This window comes from Zootoca vivipara, chromosome 17, assembly GCF_963506605.1.
Source record: "Zootoca vivipara chromosome 17, rZooViv1.1, whole genome shotgun sequence".
Classification (NCBI taxonomy): domain Eukaryota; kingdom Metazoa; phylum Chordata; class Lepidosauria; order Squamata; family Lacertidae; genus Zootoca; species Zootoca vivipara.
The window spans coordinates 20697481-20722072 of NC_083292.1; the positions used below are offsets into that span (position 1 = coordinate 20697481).

A 24592-nucleotide genomic window follows, 5' to 3' on the forward strand; every position below is an offset into this window, starting at 1 on the left:
AGTGTTCCCACTAGCGCCTTGTGCCTTGTACCCTTTCCTACGAGGACAGCGCTGCTGCGCTCAGGTCCTAATTCGCTAGATGGGCCTTTGGCCTGATCCAGCACGGCTCGCCTTATATTCCTATTTAGGGCCGCAGATCTTGGCTAAGCAATAAGAGACGCTTCCTAATGATGAGAGTGACTATCCATCTGTGTTCTCTGTCCACTGTCAGAGGCAGCATGCATCTGCATACCAGTTGCTAGCATTCACAAGAGGGGAGAGTTGCTTTTGCACTCAGCTCCTGCTTGCAGGTTCCCACAGAGACAGGCCCGTGCGTCCATTTAGGCGGACTAGGCCATTGCCTAGGGCGCAAAAATGGAGGGGGCGCTGCAGAGCCTGCCCCGCAAAACCCCCGCGCCACCGCCGCCCTCCCAAGGCGTGCGCTCGCGCTCCTCCCGCCTACGGAGGGGACGGCGAGAGCTCCCCAGCGGCGGCGGTAGTGGCGGCAAGCACCTGCAGCTGAAGCCTTCAGCTATGGGCGCTGCTGCCGCCACCGCTGCCACTTGCTCGCCGAGGAGCCCCCAGCGTCCCCTCCACAGGCGGGAGGAGCGTGAGCCAAAAGGAGAGCTCAGTGCCCTCCCGCCCACGGAGGGGACGCTGTGAGCTCCCCAGTGGCTGCAGTGAGCAACCGGCGGCAGCGCCTGCAGCTGAAGCCTTCAGCTATGGGCGCTGCTGCCGCCGCCGCTCTCTCGCTGCTGCAGCTGCCCCTGCTGAGGAGCTCAAAGCGTCCCCTCCACAGGCGGGAGGGCACCGAGCTCCCCCCTTGGCCCGCGCTCCTCCCGCCAATGGAGGGGACGCAGGGGCATCAGCGGTGTGCATGTGTGCGTGCATGCGCCCGGGGGCGCCAGAAGGTGTTTTGCTTAGGGTGCAAAAAGCCCTAGCACCGCGCCTGCACAGAGAGATGTGCTTATGCTATGTTCTGCTTCCACTGTAGACGGCAGTATGCCTCTGAAGGCCAGTTGCTGGCATTTATTATTATTATTATTATTATTATTATTATTATTATTATTATTAGGAGGGACGTGGGTGATGTTGTGGTCTAAACCACTGAGCCTAGGGCTTGCCGATCGGAAGGTCAGCGGTTCGAATCCCCACAACAGGGTGAGCTCCCGTTGTTTGGTCCCAGCTCCTGCCAACCCAGCAGTTCGAAAGTACATCAAAGTGGAAGTAGATAAATAGGTACCACTACAGCGGGAAGGCAAACGGCATTTCCATGTGCTGCTCTGGTTCACCAGAAGCGGCTTAGTCATGCAGGAAAAACTGCGGACAAACGTCAGCTCCCTTGGCCAGTAAAGCGAGATGAGCGCCGCAACCCCAGAGTTGTTCGCGACTGCACTGAACTGTCAGGGGTTCTTTACCTTTTATTATTATTATTAAATTTCTATCCCACCTTCCCTCCAAGGAGCTCCAGGTGGCGTACGTGGTTCTCGCCACTCAACCATTTTGCCCTTACAACAACTCTGTGAGGTAGGTGAAGCTGATAGGGTCTGGCCCAAGCCTCCCAGTGGGGCTCTGTGAAGATTTGAACTTTGGTCCTCAACGCTCTAACCACTAGGGCACACTGGCTCTCAATCACAACTGGGGAGAGCGTTCGGGTCCAAGGAACTGGGAGAAGATGGTCCAGTTATTGTCTCCTGTCAATCTGGATCGTATTCCTGAAAGAATCCACCTCCTCCACTCAGTTGCCCATCACTGTCTCCAGATAGGCCAGTGTCCAGTATCGTGTTTCTTCTATAAGACACCGTCTTATATTTATTTTTCCTCAAAAACAACAACACGGCTTATTTTCAAGGGATGTCTTTTTTAAAATTATTATGTATGGTGCAGTTTAACCTACAAGGTTAAACTGCCTATCACTATGGCTTATTTTCGGGGTATGGCTTATTTTCAGGGGTATGGCTTATTTTCGGGGTATGGCTTATTTTAGGAGAAACACGGTATATGTGTGCGGATATATGGCTCATGAAGTGAGGCTGCCCAGCACCTTTTCTGAAATCAATTAATCCTGCCATATCTGACCTTTATCTGAACTGGAATATCCCTTTTCCCAAGCGTGTTAGCTCTGTTCACAGGGTGAAAAGGGGAGAAGGAAAAATTCTTTCCCTAACAGAAAAAGAAAAAAACTCCAGCTGTGTGTCCTCAAATGGAATCTGCTTGGTGGTGATGGATACAAAACGGAAAAGGGATCAAACAGGGGTGGGGGTGACATCAGCTGGGAACACCCAGAGAGAAAGCAGAGGCTGCTCCCGGGTCTGTTGGGTCCATGGAAAAGGTGAACAGGAAGACGCAGACTTGCCCCAGGCTGTCAGGAGGGCTTCCTGATCATCCAGGGGAAAACGGAGCAAGAACAATGGCTGGGCTGGACAGCAGGCCGGGCTGCGGAGCAGAATCGTGTGACTAAATGCGGCCCGGTCCAAATTGGCTGAGCAGCTTGTGTTGAGAGGGAGGACATATTTGGGATGGGTGGAACCTGACGCAGCACAATTAGCGCTTGCCTTAGCACCACAGTGCCAATAACTCTGGGAGTGATGCAGGTAGCAAAGATATGCCCACAATGCATTGCCAGAAAACGGGAAGGTGTTAAAAGCAGCCCTAGCAAGACCTTCCTTGCTAGCAAGAAGCAAATCAAAAAAGGGCCGTGGATCTACAATCGATGCAAGGAAATAAGATGAAACTACAGTTGCATGATGCCCTCCAACATTTCTCCCAGGTCAATAGTTTTCATGCCCCATCCTCATGGCCTGGGAAGAGCCATAGGCTGGTGGCAGAGCATCTGATTTTCATGCAGAATGTAGGTCCCGGGTTCAACAGGAATCTTAAATCCCCATAGCAAGATGGTTCAGCTTGCACCTTTACCAGCTGCTCTGGTAAAACAATGCTGTTTCCAAGATGGCTTTAAAACAAAACAAAACCAAAACCTAGAACCCCCAAAAATCTACCAATCAGAGTGAAGTGCAAAAGGCAGACACATACTCTCCAAAGCTTCTCTGATGAAAATAGGGATGTCCTATTTAATAATAATAATAATAATAATAATAATAATAATAATAATAATAATACCCCACCCATCTTACTGGGTTGTCCCAGCCACTCTGGGCGACTTCCAACATATATAAAACCTTAATACAACATTAAACATTAAAAAAAAAACTTTCCTATACAGGGCTGCCTTCACATGTCTTCTAAAGGTTGTGTAGCTACTTATCTCCTTGGCTCGGGGACCACATAACTCCATACCCTCTAAATTTTCTCCAGTGAAAACAGGGGCATCCTAAGGAAAACCGGGACATTCCAGGATCAAATCAGAAACCAGGACACAAACTGTAAATCTGAGACAGTCCCTGGAAAACAGGGTAATTTTCTTCTCAGTTAAATGTTTATGAAAATAAAGTTCCTTGGAATATGAAGAGTCTGGACACTGTATAGTCTTTAAAAAGACACTATCAATCACCTAGAAGAGTTATTTAGCTTCCTAGCTGTAAGCTACTCTGCTACTTTGCATAACATCAGCATCAGGGCCTTCTCGGTAGTGGCACCCACCCTGTGGAATGCCCTCCCACCAGAGGACAAAGAGAACAACAATTACCAGACCTTTAGAAGGCATCTCAAGGCAGCCCTGTTTAGGGAAGCTTTTAATGTTTGATTTCTGTATTTTAATGTTTTGTTGGAAGCCGCCCAGAGTGGCTGGGGGAACCCGGCCAGATGGGCAGGGTATAAATAAATTATTATTATTATTATTATTATTATTATTATTATTATTATTATTAATTTTATATATACGTAACACATGAAACTGCGATTCCCCGCCTCTCATCCACCCCTTCTTTCTCCTTTGTTCTCTCCCAGGGACAATGCGCCCGGTGCGAAGGAACTTTTACGACCCCTCCTCTGCCCCCGGCAAGGGGGTTGTGTGGGAATGGGAAAATGACAACAACTCCTGGACACCGTACGACATGGACATCTGCATCACCATCCAGAACGCTTACGAGAAGCAGCACCCGTGGCTGGACCTGTCCTCGCTGGGCTTTTGCTACCTGATCTACTTCAACAGCATGTCTCAGGTGAACCGCCAGACGCAAAGGAAACGCCGTCTAAGGAGGCGCATGGACTTGGCTTATCCTCTCACCATCGGCTCCATCCCCAAGTCCCAATCTTGGCCCGTGGGGACCAATTCTGGGCACCCTTGTTCGTGCCAGCAGTGCCTGCTGGTCAACAGCACCCGGGCAGCCTCCAATGCCATCCTGGCCTCTCAGCGCAGGAAGGTGTATTCCGGGAATGGGAACGGATCGCTGGCCGTCCGGCAGAGCAATACGTTCAACGGAACAGCGATGTGGTCGCTGGGCACGGTGCAAGCCAACGGGACGGGCAAGATCGAGCAGGTCCGTCCCGGCAACGGGATGCAAGTGGCTACTTTTTCCCGGAGCCAGAGCGCGCCCAGCCACACCCAGCTCCCCGGCCAAAACAACCTGAACAGGCCCAGTACGCAGCGCGTGGCCATCTTGAGTACTCGGGCTTCCATCCCACCAGGGTAAGTAGCCGGAAAGTATTTGCCACTTCCCCCTTTTAATTTTTTTTAAAAAAACCTATAATGAATATTTAGGACTAGGTTCTTTGACCTAATGCAATAACAATGGGTAAATACGGAGAAGGGTGGATTGGTCAGAGACGGTGTGCTCCACCTCATACAAGTGAAATGTAAAAGCACCGTGAACAATTGCTGCAACAGAATAACAAACGAGTGGTGACCTTTCAAAGTACAGTACTTCACTACTCCAGTTAATATGCAGCAACTGGGGAGGTACCTAATGGTTAGAGCAGGCATCCCCAAACTGCGGCCCTCCAGATGTTTTGGCCTACAACTCCCACGATCCCTAGCTAACAGGACCAGTGGTCAGGGAAGATGGGAATTGTAGTTCAAAACATCTGGAGGGCCGAAGTTTGGAGATGCCTGGGTTAGAGCATCTGCTTTGCATGCAGAAGATGGCAGATTCAATCCCTGGCATCTCCAGGCCTAGGACTGGGAGAAAGATCTTTGCCTGCAATTTTAGCCACACGGCTTCCAATGTTCCTACCAATTGCTGTTATTAACAACAGTAACATTCTGGACTAGGGTTAGTAACTAACCTGCCTGTCTTGCACTTTCATGAAAAATCATTGCCATCCAATCATCGTTGTTGTTGTTGTTGTTGTTGTCTAACTTGTTGCCCAAAGGTTTCATGTTGTTGTTGTTGTTGTTTAGTCATTTAGTCGTGTCCGACTCTTCGTGACCTCATGGACCATAGCACGCCAGGCACTCCTGTCTTGCACTGCCTCCCGCAGTTTGGTCAAACTCATGTTCGTAGCTTCGAGAACACTTTCCAACCATCTCGTCCTCTGTCATCCCCTTCTCCTTGTGCCCTCAATCTTTCCCAACATCAGGGTCTTTTCCAAGGATTCTTCTCTTCTCATGAGGTGGCCAAAGTATTGGAGCCTCAGCTTCACGATCTGTCCTTCCAATGAGCACTCAGGGCTGATTTCCTTAAGAATGGACAGGTTTGATCTTCTTGCAGTCCATGGGACTCTCAAGAGTCTCCTCCAGCACCATAATTCAAAAGCATCAATTCTTCGGCGGTCAGCCTTCTTTATGGTCCAGCTCTCACTTTCATACATCACTACTGGGAAAACCATAGCTTTAACTATACGGACCTTTGTAGGCAAGGTGATGTCTCTGCTTTTTAAGATGCTGTCTAGGTTTGTCATTGCTTTTCTCCCATAGTGACTTGCAACACATTTATAAGCATCTAGCTCACCGGGTGATCTTTCGGCCAGTTTCTGCCTCTCAGCCAAGCCTACCTCACTGGGTTGTAGTGGGGATAAAATTGGGAAGGGAGAGAACTGTGTATGCTGCCTGAACTTCTTGGAGGAAATTAGTTATTATTAATTGAATTTATATGCTGCCCTATACCCGGAGGTCTCAGGGCAGTTCACAGAATAAAATCAAAATGTAAAACCACAAAAGAAATAATCAAAATAAAAACAGCTACCCAATAACCCCCAATCCCCCCCCAAACCCCCCACATTTTAAAAGGACATGGGATCCTCACAACATTTCACGTAAGACAATCAACAAACCTGGACAGGAGCCACTCATTGGGAGTTGAGATACAAACACAACAACAACAACAACAACAACAACAATGTAACATAAACATAAATACCTTATGTCATTTAAAAATTCATGCAGAACATTTATCATTCATAAATATATATATACAGTACACACACACACACACACACACACACACACACACACACACACATTTTGGATTGCCATTTTTATCCAACGCTATCCCTACTCAGGACCCACTGGAATTAGCAGGCATGTCAAACTTTGGTCCATTCATTTTGGTAGGCTTACTCTTGAGTAGGAGTAGGACAAGCACTGGGGTTTTCAGGTTAAAGAGTCGCCCTGTCTGCCTCTCAGAGCCCCACACAACCACCCTCCGCTCCTCCCCATCTTTGTCCAGCTGGCCAGTGTTGACATAAACAAACAAAACAAAACAGGGGAAGAAGAGGCCTCTGAATAACAGCTGCCCACCCAAGTCGCAAAAGGAGACCATCGCACATGATTCCTGCGCTGTGGAGTTGGGTGCTCTCCGCCTCCCCTGCTATGGTGCTCAGGGGGGCGGAAGCTGACGTTGCCCGCGGTTGCCCAGGCACCTCGGCAGGCACACTGAGCAGCAATGTGCCAGCTCTTTCCCCCTCCAGAGCGAAGGAGGCTTTGGCCAGAGGAAAGCGGCCTTGTGTTGCCACGGCAACCAGGTGGCAGCGCTGCGGATTCACTAAGAATAATTGGAGCCTCTGGGGCAGCACCGGGGAAAGGAGGGGGGGCAGGCTCTTTCCTCTCTGCTGCTCCCTCCTATCGTTTGGTGTCTCTGCCCTTTATTCACCGCTTCTCTTTCTGCCTAGGAAGACTTAGAGAGGCCACATTCGCACCCTGCGCTGAAAGCATCACTTTAAACAGTCACGGCTTCCACCAAAGGAGTCTGGGAGTCGTGCTTTGCTAACGTTGCGGAGAGCTGTGGGGAGAACTTCCCCCTATTTCCCTCACAGAGCTACAATTCCTGGAATGGTTCCCGGAAAGAGGGATTCTTAAATCAATCTCTCTTTCCAAGGAACTCTGGGAATCGTAGCTCTGGGAGGGGAATGGCGGTGTCTCCTAAAAACTCTCAGCACCCTTAGCAAACTACAGCTCCCAGAATTCTGCGAGTTAAGAATGTGTGTTAAGCACGGCTTTTTTCCTGCCATTTTTTTAAAAAAAACTATGCCAACATTGCACTCCGAGGCCGGTTAATCTCACCATTTGAAGTCTCCAAGGAAATGAGTCCATTTCTTTCACCTCAAAATGCTCTAAAATAGGGTAACCTATCGCGGTCGAAACTGACTTGCTGTGATTCTGCCAGGGGTTAATAAAAAAAACTCAGGGTCGATAGGGGCCTGGGGTAGAAGAGGCATAGTGTGAAAAAATAATAATTAGGAACAATGAACTTATGAAATCAAAGCCAAGGGCATGCACAGAGCGTACTTCCTTTGCCAAGGAGGACCCCCTATTTTGTTTGTTTTTTTGGACGTTTTATGATTCTTAGTCATGTTGATCGATGACAAATGAACTTGATTATACATTTCTATTTCTTATTCCACTTACATTCCTAAGAATCTGGGCTGGTGACAGCTTGACAAGCTCACTGAAGGGTCAATGGACACAGAAATTTGGGGAAAACCTGATTTGAAAGACTTATTTAGTCCTGGGGTAGAGAACACCAGACCTTTCTAGCTAGTCCTCTGGACACTCCCCACAAGGCTGTGCCCCCTCCCTGGCCACACACCATCTCCCCCATTTCTTACCAGCCCTCCCAATTTAAGCTTTTCAGGGAGGGGGCATGAAAGAGCTGCATATCACAGCCCCCTGCGGGCCCACGAGTCAGTAGCAGAATTAAAATGGCCACATGGGCTGCAAACACCTTTGCAGCGGATCTCAGTCACACCCAGGAGCAGCCAACAAAACCATCTGTGTACTGAGCTGCAGTTACAGTTTGCATGAGCTTCCTTCCTCCTCATGAGTTTGCATTTTATTTCCTTTTTCTTTTACTTCTGGGGTACAGTAGTTTCTCGCACATCAGGGAAGAGAGCCTCCTTACCTGCGGAGTTTGAGATGCCCACGGACAGGTAGGGTGGTCCTGTAAATGGCTCTTCTAGTCAGGGACCAGGCAGGTTAAACTTTGTATGTGCTAAACCCCAGGCTGTCAAACGATAGGGCCGGGGACCTCTGGTTCCTTTTGGCGAAAAGAGAATGTGTGGGTTGGGGAAGCTGCCTTAAACTGAGTCAGACCATTGGTCCATCTTGTCTTAACTTACTGGAAGAGGGTTTCCTGCAGGGGACATTCCCAACCTGCAGATGGCAGGGGTTGAACCCGGGACCTTCTGCTTAATGCTTTCTGCTTAATGCTGAGTTTACTGCTGGATTAATCTGAAGAGATACGTCAAGGGTTCAAGCTTGCCCTTTCACCCACTGACTGCACCCTCATCCCAGGTGTGTGGCTGAGCTTTCACAGGAGCAGTTGCAAAATGCACTCTGCACCTGCTCTTAAAACATTCTGTTCTTTAGCAGGGTGCTTCATAGGCAAATCAGGGCCAGTAAACGGCTGCCAAATTTGCAAGAGGTGGTTTGAATTTCCGCTGCTTGTCCATCTTAGTGATAGGTAAAGGTAAAGGGGCCCCTGACCATCAGGTCCAGTCGTGTCCGACTCTGGGGTTGCGGCGCTCATCTCGCTTTATAGGCCGAGGGAGCCAGCGTTTGTCCGCAGACAGCTTCCGGGTCATATGGCCAGCATGACAAAGCTGCTTCTGGCGAACCAGAGCAGCTCACGGAAACACTGTTCACCTTCCCGCCGGAGCGGTCCCTGTTTATCTACTTGCACTTTGATGTGCTTTCGAACTGCTAGGTGGGCAGGAGCTGGGACCGAGCAACGGGAGCTCACCCCATTGCAGGGATTCGAACCGCCGACCTTCTGATCAGCAAGCCCTAGACTCTGTGGTTTAACCCACAGCGCCACCTGGGTCCCATCTTAGTGATAGAGCGAGCAGCAATTGCAGAATCAAGAGTGGTTGATGGTGTGAGTTTCAGCCTTGCCACTAAGGGATTTGAGACTCCAGACTTTGGCCACACTCCCACCATTCATTTAAATCACTATGGTGCCACTTTAAATACCGTAGTCGTGGCTTCCCCCCCCAAAAAAAATATGGGAGCTGTAGTTTGCTACAGGTGCTGTTAAAGGTAAAGGGACCCCTGACCATTAGGTCCAGTCGTGACCGACTCTGGGGTTGCGGCGCTCATCTCGCGTTATTGGCCGACATAGCTGCCAAGTTTTCCCTTTTCTCGCGAGGAAGCCTATTCAGCATAAGGGAAAATCCCTTTAAAAAAAGGGATAACTTGGCAGCTATGTTGGCCGAGGGAGCCGGCATACAGCTTCCAGGTCATGTGGCCAGCATGACAACGCCGCTTCTGGCGAACCAAAGCAGTGCACGGAAACACCGTTTACTTTCCCGCCGGAGCGGTACCTATTTATCTACTTGTACTTTGATGTGCTTTCGAACTGCTAGGTTGGCAGGAGCTGGGACCAAGCAACGGGAGCTCACCCTGTCGCGGGGATTTGAACCGCCGACCTTCTGATCGGCAAGCCCTAGGCTCTGTGGTTTAACCCACAACAGAGAAGCTACTATTTTCAGAGTGGTTTAACAGCCAGTCCCTCTTCCCAGAGAACTCTGGGAATTGTAATTCTGTGATGTGACCACACAACCTCATGGAGGAGGGGAGGGTCCCACTGCGATTACAAAGATCAGAGCTGCCCTTCAGATGCTGTGGGACTCCAATCAGCTCCCAACATCCTTGACCATTGACCATGCTGGCTGGCAGGGTCACTGGATCTCCCCACAGAGAGAGGGGGGAGGGAGGGGAGGGAGGAATACACATCATTTCCTCTTTCTCTGTAATGCCCTGACTTTGTTTACTCTGCATGAGCTTCTATCCTGCTGATTTGGGAGTGTTTAACTCCAAGACACAGAAATGCTATACTAGATATACAGCAGAGAGTGTGGAAACAGAAACAGCCCATGATTGTCCTGTTATTAGAGTTATTATAAACATTTGTCAACAGCGCTTCAAAATGGAACGTCAACTCCAGGGCACTCACGTTTCTGAGCGTGAGTTCGGGGAGGGGCCGTAGCTCAGCAGCTGTGCGCAGGCTCTGCACGCAGAATATCTCAGATTCTGAGTGAAGGGAAGGGCCACCCTTCCTAAGTGGTACCCTGGAGCACGGGACAAGTTGCTAAATACCAACGTGGCTTTGAACCAGAAAGTCTGGCCCTCCAGGCCTCTCTCTTTGGCCCTTGTAACTCTCCCCTGGCCACGCCTCCTCTCCCCTGGCCACGCCTCTCACTGTCCCTGCTTTGCATTCTGAGCGTTTTTGCCTAGAGCTGCAGAAGGAGTCCACAAACTCTAAGAATACCTCCTGCATCTCAGGATGCAGGATGCAGGATGCAGAGCTGGGGGTGTGAGCATGTGTAGAAACTAGCGCCTATTGCACAAAGGCAAACATTGCTTCTCTTTTAGCCCTGGCCCTGGCCACCACTGGCATGTGGGCCTCAGAAGGGAGGGGCTGTTGGCTGGGCAGCTGCTTTGTGTGCAGAAGTCCACCGATTCAGTCCCTGACAGCTCCAGCTAAAGCATTCGAGACCTGGTCTTAAGACTCTGGAGAGTAGCTGGCAGTCAGAGAAGGCTGGCCTGGTGCAAGGCATCCTCCTGCATTTTGCATGCATATAACCCCTGCTTGAGGCAAAATGGATCTGGTGATTAATTAGAGACATGCCCCAGAAAACCAAGTGCATCAATAGGTGTCAAAGGAGCCTGTGCTCCAGTAGAGCACTCTACCTGGTGGTATATTCCTATGTGAGCCTTGAAGACTACAGGCAAGTGACATAAATAGCTCTCCTTATAGGATTACCCCAGACAAGGCAACATTCTGGGACTGGGCTATAAGCTGGCACACATCACGGGACTACATTTAACCTAAGACTATGCAGCTGACAACAAGCGAGATACGTAGCAAGAAGTGGAAAGTCACGTAGGACTCGTGGCTGCAAATTTCTTCTGAGAAGTTGGAATGTTCATGAACTTTCCTTGACCCTCTCAGCCACTGAGCCAGTAGTCTGGATTCTAAATACTAATAGTCATTAGCAATGCAGATCTATCTGTCTGTCTATCTATCTATCTATCTATCTATCTATCTATCTATCTATCTATCTATCTATCTATCATCTACCTGTATTTATCTCAGATTTGTATATATGTGGTAAAAGCAGAAAGCAACTTTTAAAGCAGATACGTAGGGCACGATCTGTTCCCAGTTAAGCACTTCCAAGGCCAATTTATTTTGGAGCAGGTGAGACTTATGCAAGTGCCTAAACCACTGCCACACTATTCGAATCAGTGGGACTGGCATGTAGCAGAATTGTTGCCTATAGCCAGAAAAGGCTCAACCTTTTTTGCCGTCTGCTCTCCTAGCTCCACCCACCTGTGAAAAACCACCCCATCCTCGTAATCTCCATCCATTATCAGCGGTTGGCCTCCCCCCCCCAACATCCACCCACTGATGCGTTCCAAAGCCTTGAAGCCACTGACAGAAGAGATGCGCTGTTCTGTCACTTTCAGAAGGAGATTATGCTCCTTCCTTAAACCGACTGACCTGCTGGTCTCCTAATCCCAACCTAGAGGGGACGCCCAGCCTGTTTTCTTTCTCAGAGGGGTGGAGAGACAGCCGTAGGAAGGAGCCATGAAGACCAAGCTGGCAATCAGGTGAGTTTGGATGCAGCGTGTAGATGTGGGTTCAAATCCCGCCATAGCCAATTGGCAGAACTTCTTTGGATGCAGGAAGCCCCCGGTTCAATCTCTGGATAACTTTCCCCCATACATTCCTCCTCAGTAATGACACTCCTCAGCTGGGCACTGTTGAGAGTCCAGACATGCACATAGTCTATACTATAAACCAGGCTTTTAGGGTTTCAGCTCCAGCCCTCTAGAATCTGTTACTGGGTAAAATTAGACAGAAATCCAGTATAATGATATTTAGGTGCCAACAGAAGATGCCTTTTGTTTAAGAAGGCTTTCCCTGAAGTGAGACAACCCCTAGGAATGGTTCTACGGTATTTGTGTTTGTAGGAATGGTTTTAGTTGTTTTTAGAATTTGTTTCCTTTCTCTGTGTGTGTTTTATTTTTGTGCATCACTTCAATGGCCACCGTGAAGCGGCTTACAAATTTGTGAGATAAATAAAATCCTCAGAGGGCTGGGAAAATATTTTTTAAACCTATTTATCTACTTGCACTCTGCCGTGCTTTCGAGCTGCTAGGGTAGCAGGAGATGGGACAGAGCAATGGGAGCTCACCCCGTTGTGGGGATTCGAACCGTCGACCTTCTGATTGGCAAGCCCAAGAGGCTCAGTGGTTTAGACCACAGCGCCACCCGCGTCCCTACTGCTGGGAAAAGACCCCTGTCTGAATCCCTGGGGAGCCTCTGGAAGTCAGTGTTGAGCAATACTGAGCTAGATCGAAATCAGGATTGAAATCTTGTTGGCCAGCCAAATGCCAGTTATGGCCAAGACAACAAGCAAGCAAAGATAGTCAGAACAGCATGGACCAATGGTCTGACTCTGTGTAATAGACTCCTCATGTGACAGGGGAAGGGCCCCAGAACAGTGGTAGAGCATCTGCTTTGCACAGGTTCTGGGTTCCAATGGCATCTCTGGGTATGGGAACGGCTCCTTGCTTGAAATCCTGAAGACAGACAGGTGAAAGACAGGTAGAAGCTGGCAGAGGCACCTGTCTTAAACTGCAGTCCATGTGAGCAGGACTGAGCCAAATGAGCCTATGGTCTGTGCTCCTATGTCCCTCTTTAATGCAGCCTTTTTTAAAAGAAGAAGAAGCACAAGGACTAGAATCTTAATGTTTGCTTAGGGGATTTGCATGCAGGAGACCCCAAATTCAATCCCTGTCATCTCCGAGGGATGCTACCAGTCAGTGTAGACAATGCTGAGCTAAAGAAACCTCTGATTAAGGCAGTCTTCTGCGTTCCTGTCATGTTGACAAGGTCTGTCACTGAACGGTCTTCATCCCAATGTTTATTTGCCTCCTCCCATTTCCTTTGCAAGTTTATCACAGCAGGGACATCCCTCTGGATTAACCTTCATGCGGTAATTCTAGAGGAGGCATCAGCACTAAAATTGGTCCCCTGAGGAGTTAGCAGTTATCTCCGCCCCCCGAAATATTGAAATATCAGCTGAGCCATATGCTCACCAAGTGCCCATAGGTGACTCATCTGCCACCCACCTTTAATAAGACAACCCTTCGATAAGATAGGTCTCTAAGGGTTACTGATGAACTGTTTGTTATATGGAGCGCTTTGGTTTCTTCAATCCTTGGACTCCAAAATGTAGTTGTCTGTGCAGGAAATACTGCCAGCGATCAGAAATGAGTCCTGTAATGAAATGTCACCAGGAACAGCTGTAGCTCACAGGGGGAGAGCATCTGCTTTTGTGTGCAGAAGGTTCCAGGTTCAATTCCCAATGTCATCTCTAGGTAGGGCTGGGAGAGTTCCTGCCTGGGAAACTTCTGCCTGTCAGTGTAGAAACAAAGATTCCCAAACTTTTATTTTTTACCCCTATGCAGGGCTCAAGGCAGTATCATCTATACTTCAAGTTCAAGCCATCAGTTGATTTAGATCTCTTGTTTAAAAAAGAAAGAAAAACATATTTCCCCCCTTGGCCCATAAGATTGGACCCTATTATTGTTTATTTTCAGTTCTTTTGTACTGGTGTTTTACTGTCTTATGTTCGTTTTCATTAATTAGTTTGTTTGAATGATATTATTTATTACTTTTATATTGCTATTTTATGTTGATATTTTGAACATTTCAAGTGGAAGTTTTTGAAAATTTCAAGTGGATATTTGTGAAATTTTCAGGCAGATATTTGTGAAAATTTCAAGTGGTTTGGAAATGTTTAAATAAATGAAAGCAAGAAAAAGTATGCCTCCCCCTTCAGAATTTTTGTTTTATTCATTTGCAAATACAGTGTACCTCGCAAGACGAATGCCCTGCAAGACGAATTTCTCGCAAGACGGATGCGTCTTGCGATCTGATGGTGACTCGCAAGACGAATTCATTTTGCGAAAAATCCGTCTTGCGAATCGCGGTTTCCCATAGGAATGCATTGAAATTTAATTAATGCATTCCTATGGGGGGGGAAGCACCCTGAAGCGCCGCATCTGCGCACGCGCGTGACGCAACGCAACGCAACACTTCTGCATATGCGCAAAGGCCAATTTAGCACTTCTGCGCATGCACGCAGGTTACAGACACGCCGAACCCGGAAGTAACCCATTCCAGAACTTCCAGGTTCGGCGCGTCCGTAACCTGAAAGGACGCAACCCGCAGTGGACGTATCATGAGGTATGGCTGCATTATTGTTGTTTGAATTCAAATGCATGTTGTAAATAAATAAATACCGTAATAGAATCATTGAACTAAAATGTTGGAAAGGACCTGAAGGGTCAACCAGTCTGTAAGGGGGAGGGATTACAGAGAACCCCCCCCTTCATCAGAAGCAGCCCGTCTCCAAGCAGTCATGAGAGCGAGGGGTCTGAAGAGGTGAGTCAGGAAGCGGAGAAGGAGTGCCAGGGCTCTGGCAGCACCAGAGAGCCCCTGTTCCATAGGCAGGAAGAGAAAGGGGCGGAAAGAGTGGACAGGAGTAGGGCAGACAGAAGACCAGTACCTCTGATGCCGGAACTGAGAAAGAGAAGGAAAGGGAAGCGCTTCTCAGTTCCGAGGCTTTTATGCTGGTCAAAAACACGGAAGAGTTTAGTGCAGGAATCTGACTCGAGCGGGTAGACAAGAAATGAGCAATCCGTTACACTGTAAATAATTTGCACCAATAAAAACGTCTGAAAGACAAGCATGTGGACGGTCGTTACTCAAGAGTAGTCACAACAAAACCTGACACAGTCCAACCCCCTGCACTGCAGGAATGTAAGCAGTTGCTGTTTCAGAGAAGTCTGATCATGCCAATCCATTCTCCTGTGTTTTTCTCATGCAGAGTTCCTGCCCTTCCAGTCAAGAACCTGAATGGGACTGGCCCGGTACACCCTGCCCTGGCAGGTAAGAGCAGCAGGGACGGTCCTCAGCCTACCTTGATATGTGGGGTGTTGGTGAATGTTTTCAGTTTACCGCTGGTTTTAATCTTTTGAAGGTTTTCAATCAGTGGCTCCCAAAGTGGATGGTACCACTTCCCGGGGGGGAGGGGGCAGTGGGATGACCTGGAAGGTGCTAAGAGGCTTTGGGGGGGCGGGGGCGCTGGAGGCGTCAATGACTACCTGACCTTGAAAAGCTGGTATCCCTGGATCAAGTTCATCAGTTTTGTCGAATTGATTCCACTAAATGGTTTTCATTGGAATTTGGATGAATGTGCCATTCATTGTTACTGTCCTGAATTTTATTTAGAAATGGGAAGGCCTGGGAAAAAACCCAGAAAAATGGGGGGGCACACCAGGTTCCCCCCCAGTTTTTTTCCAAAGCCATTTTTTTCTGGTTAAAAAAGAACCAAAAACCACAGTTTGATATAGTTTGAATATTCTATTTAAACCCCCCCCCCATTTTTTCAGGAAAAACTGTTTTTGGAAAAAACAACTGTTTTTGTTTTCAAAATTTTCCAGTTTTTTTCCAGGCCTTCCCATCTTTAATTTTATTGTGTTGTTATTTTCCTTAACGGGTAATGCAAACCGCTATCCCAAAGAATACCCTTTTTATAGGGTTGGGGGGCACTGGGGCCGGTGGTCTGAAAACGTTTTGGGAACCACTGTTTAAAATGGTGGTCTTTAACTGATTTTTAAAATGATTTTATGGTTTCACTTCTTGCGCAAACAGCTTTGAAGGGAAGAGGAGGTCTCCTAACAACTTTCAGCACCCTTAACCAAACTACCGTTCCCAAGGTTCTCTGGGGGAGGCCATGTTCCTTTTCATGTGCTTTATCTATAGGGTGTGAATGTGGCCTCTGAGGACTTTAATCAGCTTTGCTGGGGTTGAGGGGAGTTGTAGCCCAAACTATCTGGAGAGCACAAGATGGCAGGAGGCTGGTAAATACACAGCCTTGTCTAGGAATTCCTTCCCCATTCAGCCTTGTTTCACCTGTGCGCTCTCTCTCTCTCTCTCTCTCTCTCTCTCTCTCTCTCTCTCTCTCTCTCTCTCTCTCTCTCTCTCTCCCCCTGGGCTTATCCTGCTCCTTCCAGGAAGAGGACTCTTCTTGGTGTCCAAGCATTGTTGTCCTTGTTGTTTGCCCTGAGCTTTCCTCTCGAAAACCTGTTCTTTACAGCGGAATCAGAGCAAACGCCAATTCAGCTTTTCCATGAATTGACATTTGCTCCAATTCAGCTTTTTCATGGGGAAAGCTCCAGAGCAGTGATGGGCAAACTTTTGAGCTTGGAGTGTCAAAATTCGCCAAAAAACCGAGCATAACTCAGGTGGTGTGTCACTTCAAGAAAAAAACCATAATTTCGCGATATTTATAGTTTAAATAACAAAAATGTATAATTGTAATATATAACTGTATTTAATAAACCAAAAACTAATTATTTAACCAAACCAAATCAAAAAACCCTTATTTATCACAAAGTGCCCAGAGTTGTTTAGCTTTTGGGGGGGAGCTGCTGACCAAAGTCTTGGAGGGTTTTTTTGGGGGGGTGCCCCAAAGCTGCTGCGCTTTTGGGGGGGGGAAGAGAACAGAAATAAATGATGGATAATACCTTCGCTGGAACTAACACACAGCACCGACATAGTCTGCCAAAGCGCCAAAAAACCAGCACAGAACGGGTTAAAAAACGAACGCTGTTATACCCAATCATAGTCTGCCAAAGCGCCAGAAAAAAACAACACAGAAAGGGTTAAAAAACCAATCTCTGGCTACCAGCAGAAACAACAACAACAAAAAGGATCCAGGTTTTAACAGCGGAGACAAGCTGTAGCGGAGACAAGCTGTAGGAGGAGTGGGAGAACATATGGGGGGGGGACAACAACAGTGCGAATTGAAGGCTACATACGACAAAGATGTTAAATCACGAGGAATTAACACTCAAATAACCAAATTTGAAAAAGAAATACTGCTTAACGATGATAAGATCATAGCCAAAGTATACAAGTGGTTAGGTGATAAAGAGCAGGAAGAAGAAAAAAAAGGGAAATGGCTGACAAAATGGGAACAAGATCTAGGTTACGAAATACCACATGAAAATTGGAAAAAAATTTGGTCAAAAGATATAAATTTTACTGCTTGTTATACGTTAAGAGAGAATTATATAAAGATGCACTATAGGTGGTATATGGTCCCGGAAAAATTGGCCAAGATAAATAAATCTTTAAGTAACAAATGTTGGAGATGTAACGCAGCTCCTGGCAGTCTATTTCACATATGGTGGACATGCCCGACGGTTAAAAATTTTTGGGAAGTAATCCATGAGGAAAGCACAAAATTACTAAAAATTTCATTTGTAAAAAAAGCAGAAATGTATTTACTAGGTATCTTGAATAACAATATACCGAGTGAAAAAAAAAGTATTTTCTTGTACGCCTCAACGGCTGCAAGATTGTTAATAGCTAGCAACTGGAAGAGTACCAATATTCCATCTAAAGGACAATGGGTTGATAAAGTGTGTGAGTATTTAGAGCTGGCTTAACTAACGGACATAATTCATCAAAAACCCAAAAATAAAGTTAGAAAACAATGGGAATGTTTAAACGAGTATTTGGGGAAATATGGCAAGGGGACCAAAATTCGGTTGTGCCTTGAATGATCTTGTCGGATACGAGAACTGTAACTAGACGGTTTGTGAACTGATTATTTGATATTATTTGATATAATTATGATATTTACAAAAAGACAGGCTACATATTATGAATGTAACTGTACGAAGAAGCGGTGGAAGTTGTGACCTACCTTAGTGGACATTAGGTAATGTCCGCATCTCATCCTCTTCCTTCTTTTTCTTTACTTCTTTGTATTCTGCTTTTTTAAAAAAAAAACTTTTTTCTACTTTTTTCTCATTTTACTCCATTTACTTTTTTCCTTTTTTTCTTTTCTTCTCTTTTTTCCCTTTTTCTTTCCCTTTCTCTTGCAAATTCTATTATTTTTTGTGATGATATTATGTTTAGATTATATAAATGTAATGTGTGTTATCTGTTACTGCTTTTAATCGTGTAAATCAATAAAGGTTCTTTTAATAATAATAATAATAATAATAATAAAAAAAAACAGTGCACAGGCAAACACAGGGCTCTCCCCCCTCGGCAGATTTACACCAAAGCTTCCTGGATGGGCCAGGGCCTCCGTGGCTCCGCCCAGCAGGAAGCTTCGGCGTATCTGCCGAAGGGGGCGGGGAGCGCCATGTGCACATGCGGGAGTCAGCCGTGACTTGCTAGAGGGGTCCGTGCCTGGAAAGAGCGAATGATAAGACTTCTCTCTCTTTCTCTCACTTTTCCTTCTCTGGCCCAGGGATGACAGGCATCTTGATGTGTGCGGCGGGCCTGCCTGTCTGCCTCACTCGAGCGCCAAAACCCATCCTGCACCCACCACCTGTCAATAAGAGTGACATGAAGCCGGTGCCCGGAATCACTGGGATCTGCCGGAAGACCAAGAAAAAACATCTGAAAAAAAGTGAGCGAGTTTCTCTGCACCTCTCAATGAGGCCCTTGCCCCATATCTGACTGATACCACAGATACCTAAATTCAGGGCCAGGACCGGGGTCAGTATCCAACCTTTGTGGCCAGGCCCCAAGCCTGTGGGTCTGGGCGTCACCGGCCATTGTAAAGGTCTGGTTTGCACAGGGTGCTCAACCATGGTTTGTTGAAGCACACACCTCACGGGCGACCAGGGAAACCATGGCTTGTTTCTCCCAAATTTGGTTTGTTCTCCAACTGCTCTTGCCTCATGACATTGTAGTTTGGTGAGTGCCTGGCGTGAGATGACCAATATAAATAAAAAAAAAATAAAAAATGGAGTGAGGTGACCAAACAAACCATGGTTAAGTGCTGGGTTCACATGGAATGCCAAGTCATGGTTAAAGCAAACCATGGTTTATTGAGGCAGGAAATGAATCATAGTTAAGGCGCTGGCCAAAGTTTGCATGTTGGGGATAGAAATGTAATTGCATCAAGGAGATAGAAATGTAATACTGTAGCATTTTTTCTTATAAGAAAGGAAGGCTATATAATAGAGAATGATCTAGTTCCAGTGCTCTTTTATTCTGTACAGGCAAGAACCCTGAAGATGTAGTGAGACGTTACATCCAGAAGGTGAAGAACCCCCCAGATGAGGTGAGCTAGCCGCTATCACTCAGTCTAATCTACTTCATGGGGAATCCAGTTATGTCACACTAAACTAAGGTTACCAGACGTCCCCATTCCCCGGGGACGGTCCCCGGATTTACAGATCAGTCCCCTACCATCTATTTAGTAGGAAGTTGAAAAGTGTCCCCGGATTCATTGGAAAAAAAATCTGGTAACCTTACACTAAACTCCTTAGAAGAATACAAAATGTAAGAATAAAGACCCTGGGCAAAGGGCAAGCTAAGATCCCAGAGAGATGCCTATGTACTGTAATTTTCCCCCCTGATCCGAGTGGAGAGGGGTCTGGAAGCTAAACTATATTAAGAAATGGCTGGAAGATCTGGGTGTGTTTGACCTGGAAAAAGAGGTGACGAAGGGGTGACATGGAAACTATCTTGAAATAGCTGAAGCAGTGGTGTAGCGTGTGTTGCCAGCACCCGGGGCCACGTGGAGGGATGGGTGAGTGAGAGGTAAATGGATGAAGTACGCATTCAACTGCCTAATGGCATCCACATCACCCAAGAGATCACAGCCGCAGAGATAAGAAAAGAAGGGTTATTCTGGAGAGGCGGCTTCCTGGTTCGCACGGAGAAGTCATTTTCAAAGGAGCTCAGTGACGGAAGAGCACAGCTGTGTTGAGGCAGCGCCGGGTGTTGAAATTTTGCACCCCTCACAATTTTTGCACCTGGGGCAACTGCCCCTGTGCCCCTTGCCCAAATGCTACACCACTGAGCTGAAGGGTTTGTCATGCAGAAGATGGAGCAGGCGAGCTCCAGAGGGGTAGGATTGGAACAAATGGGTGGAAATGGCAAGGAAAGCAGATTTCAGCGAAACATTGGTGACTGTGGAACACAGGTGTCGGGTGCCCCTTCCCTGGAAGTATTCATGCTGAAGCTGTGCCTGCAAAAATAAGGAGCGGAAAGAGAGGGGTGCCCCCTGGCCTCTTTCAAAATTGGAGAAAGCCCTAGAACCAGCTTTCTCCCCTGTGTTTACCACTCAACAGTCTTCGAAACTCCCATTGTTCTAGGCGCATTTGTTGACAGGGAATTTCATTAGGGCGAGCAGTTTCTGAGCTCTGGGTGCAATACTGTGCCTAAGATTTCAGATTAAAACTCCCGAGTGGAAGGAAAGGAGGACCTTTTCCTGCCTCCCCACTTCCATCTACTCTCTGAAGACTGGAGAAGAATATTAGGGGTGGGTGGGCAGGGGAAGAACTAGACCGTGTGAAAAAGGAATGTAATATTTTAGCTGCAGTTCATTCGTTTGCAGCGTCGTATTCCTGTCATTAAAAAAGCGTGCCTAGACATTCCGTTGTAGCGCCCATAACCTGGGTTTAAGCTGCCATTTAGCTCCTCGCTTTCCTATCTTGGTTTCTAAGCCTGCCACTCATGTCCCCAATTTGTCTCTCTCCAACAGGACTGCACCATCTGCATGGAGCGGCTGGTGTCCTCATCGGGCTACGAGGGGATCCTCAGGCACAAGGGGGCCAAACCGGAGCTGGTGGGAAAGCTGGGGAAATGTGGGCACCTTTACCACCTCCTCTGCCTGGTTGCCATGTACAACAATGGCAATAAGGTGAGAGACCAGAGGCGACTGGATGGTTGGGTGAAAGGCATGGATGGGAATGGTCTTCTCTCTCCCAACACACCTTTCTCTCATTTTAAGCCACACAATTTTCAAGTCCTGTTTTCTGCAATAAATAATAATACAGTCGTACCTCGGAAGTCGAACGGAATCCGTTCCAGAAGTCCATTCGACTTCCAAAATGTTCGGAAACCAAAGTGTGGCTTCCGATTGGCTGCAGGAAGCTCCTGCAGCCAATCAGAAACCACGGAAGTCCCGTCGGACGTTCAGGTTCCAAAGAACGATTGCAAACCGGAACACTCACTTCCAGGTTTGCGGTCTGCGGGAGCCAAAACGTCCGATTACCAAGGTGTTTGGGATCCAAGGTACGTCTGTAAAGAAATAAAGGTAGGGTTGCCACCTTTGGTCAGGCAAAATATGGGACAAGTTGGTGGGGGAACTGGGGGGCTAACAATTACTTTACTAGGTGCAAAAATGACAAGGGGTTGTTTCCAATGCTGGTCATACTCAGAGTAGACCCAATGAAACGCATGGATCTAAGTTAGCAATGCACGTCAATTTCAATGACTCACATCCTCCCCACCTGCTGAATTTCTGCCTGTCAGAAGAATGGTAAATGTAGAAAGTTTTAAGCAACCTGAAGAACGAGCTTCTTCTACATCTGCCTGTTCCTCTTTCTCCTCCCACCCTGTCTTCCTTTCGCCTGTCAGGATGGCAGTCTGCAATGCCCCACTTGCAAGGCCATCTATGGGGAGAAGACCGGGACTCAGCCCCCTGGGAAGATGGAGTTCCACATTATTCCACACTCGCTCCCTGGCTACGTGGACTGCAAAACCATCCGCATCGTCTATGACATTCCTGCAGGGATCCAGGTGAGAAGGATGGGGAGGGAGAAAGAGGAAGGGAGAGGAAGGGTTGTGGTTGTTGATTCTTATCTATCTATCTATCATCTATCTATCTATCTATCTATCTATCTATCTATCTATCTATCTATCTATTTTATTAAATTTATACGCTGCTTGGTTTGTTTGTTTTTTAAAAAAGGACCCAACAACCTCAAAACAGTTTACAGAAAAGATAAAACAATAAAAACTACCAACAACAATAATTTAAGATGTTGGAAAAGTTAAAATAACAATAGACTAAAAGCAGACAAAAACTCACATGGACTTTCTAAACATCAGGGCAGGCTAGTCGACACAAAAAATGTTTTTATCGGGAGCTGAAAAAAAGTGCAGCGGAGGCACCTGCCTGACATCAAGAGGCAGGGAGTTCCAAAGTGTACGAAGTTCTTATAAATGCCGGACAGGTAATCTGTGGCAGCTGTAACAATGGCACTTCCGCCGATCGAAGCAGTCGAATAGGCACCTACGGAGTGAGGCGATTTCGCAGGTAAACTGGTTCCGAGTTGTTAAGTGCTTTATATAGTAAGAGGTACACTTTGAGCTTGACACAGTAGCAAATTGGCAGGCCGCTGTGTTGATAGCAATTGTGCTGCAGCAATCTGCACTGCAGCTTCCAGATCAAATGCAAAGGAAGCTGCACACAGAGTGCATTGCAGTATGCAGTAATCCAGTGTTTGATTTACCGGTATTAGTTGCAAAATACAAAACCTCTCTAGGCAACTTACATATATTTTTACACACACACACACACACACACACACACACACACACACACACACACCCCATATTGGCCTGAATATAAGCCGCCCCTGAATATAAGCCGCACCTTTAAAATTCTGCAGCCATTCACACCCGTTCCGTTTTACCGTATGTCTGTTTCAGCAGCAATATGATAAAAGCCCATTTTTGTAAGGCCGCGAATTTAAGCTGCACTTTAACTTTTCACAGTCAGAATTTTTGGGGGTGTGTGTGCTTATTTTGGGGCCAATACGGCATATTTAATGAACTTTTCACAATATACCCAGGGGCAGGAAAGCCATGTTGCCCTGGCCCCGTGACCTTTGCTGGCGCAACATGTAAATGAGACCTCTTGCTTCACCAGGGTCCGGAGCATCCAAATCCTGGGAAGAAGTTTACTGCAAGAGGCTTCCCTCGCCACTGCTACCTTCCTGACAACGAGAAAGGCAGAAAGGTAGGCAGCTGAATTTCCACTGGGCTCTGGGTGGGGCCTTCAATACAGAGGAGAACATTTCCAAGCTTCCCCTCAAAATCCAACTTAGCCGAACGCCGAGTTTCTGGCATCTTCGAAGACCCCTTTGGAGCCAAAGCCCGAAAACCTGCCCTTGCTTTTTAAAGCCTGTTTCTGAAGCCATGAGGACTAGATGCTTGCCCGTTTTGTTTTAAAAGGCCTGGATCCTCAGGGTACCTCGTTTCGAAACCAGCCGAGTCATAGATCTTTGTTCCAAAGCCGTGCTCTTCGGAAAGCAGCAATGTGAGGAAATGGTTGAAAAGGCACTGGTTTGCAGGATCCCCCGATCCAGCTGCTACATAAAGGTGGCGGAAAGGATGCTTGCAACTTGGAGTGATGCTTTTAGTGTCAGGCAGTAGTTTGGCCTTCAACTAGCTACACCAATCATTTTTGGGGTGGGCCGCCTCTTGTTTTCTAATGGGGTTTTTATTCCCTACCTGTGAAATAGCGGGTGGGCACCTAGCTTTGCATGCAGAACGTCCCAGGTTCAACCCCTGGTATCTCCAGGTAGGGCTGGGAGAAACTCCTGTCTGAAACACTGGAGAGCCACTGTTGCTCAGAGTAGGCGGTGCTGAGCTAGATCTACCAATGGCCTGATACAGCTCTTTTTTTTCCCAGCCTCTGCCATGTCAGGGTTGGGGTGTATGCCAGGGATAAAGAGAAGGGTCATTGGTTCAGGAGCTGGTTCATGCCAAGCTGGCTCAGTGCCAGTTGTTGTTGTTTGGGGGCTCAGGAAAAAGGTATCAGAACTGCACTCAAAGCCCTGGTTTGACTCAGTTTATTTATTTATTTATCCATTTATTTATTTATTATCCCTGCGCACCTTTTACTGTAATCTGTCTATTGTTTAATCATGGTATCCTAAATTCATGCTGCTTTACAAGCGTCATTGTATTCCTGCCAATGATTTCAACTGTTTGCAGTGGTTTCTCAAATACCGTACTTTTCCATGTATATGACAATGTTTTCTCTTTAAAAATCATGCTAAAAACTGGGGGTCGTCTTATACATGGGTAGTGTGTAGGGTGGGGTTTGATTAGCTGCTGCCGTGGCTGTCAGCCGCTACTGTGCATGTTATTGGTTGCTGCGTCAATGGGTGGTTGTCAGACTCTGCCGGCGATGGGATAGACAGGAGGCAGATTTTGCGACAGGTGTTGGTGAGCCATTTTTGGCAACTCCCCCCATTTTCTTAAATTTGAGTCCCCCAAAATAGGGGTCGTCTTATACATGGGGCGTCTTATAGACAGAAAAGTACGGTATGTTAGAAAGTTATTCCAGTCTTTTAACTTCCTGGTTTCTGATCTTTCCCGTCAGTCTTGCTATTTCTGCATATTCCATCTGCTTGCTCTGCCCTGCT

At 47.2% G+C, this 24592-nt stretch overlaps 1 protein-coding gene across 2 annotated transcripts in view; it reads left to right on the top strand.

Moving 5' to 3' along the window:
* DTX1 (deltex E3 ubiquitin ligase 1) overlaps positions 1 to 24592 on the top strand; it is a 53996-nt gene that overhangs the window by 23583 nt on the left and 5821 nt on the right. For both annotated transcript variants that reach the window (XM_035099297.2, XM_035099298.2), the window contains exons 3-9: positions 3886 to 4567; positions 15220 to 15281; positions 18664 to 18825; positions 19424 to 19485; positions 20914 to 21072; positions 21792 to 21953; positions 23089 to 23178. In XM_035099297.2, the coding sequence (XP_034955188.1) occupies positions 3886 to 4567; positions 15220 to 15281; positions 18664 to 18825; positions 19424 to 19485; positions 20914 to 21072; positions 21792 to 21953; positions 23089 to 23178 (1379 nt within the window). The remainder of the gene's footprint in view (positions 1 to 3885; positions 4568 to 15219; positions 15282 to 18663; positions 18826 to 19423; positions 19486 to 20913; positions 21073 to 21791; positions 21954 to 23088; positions 23179 to 24592) is intronic.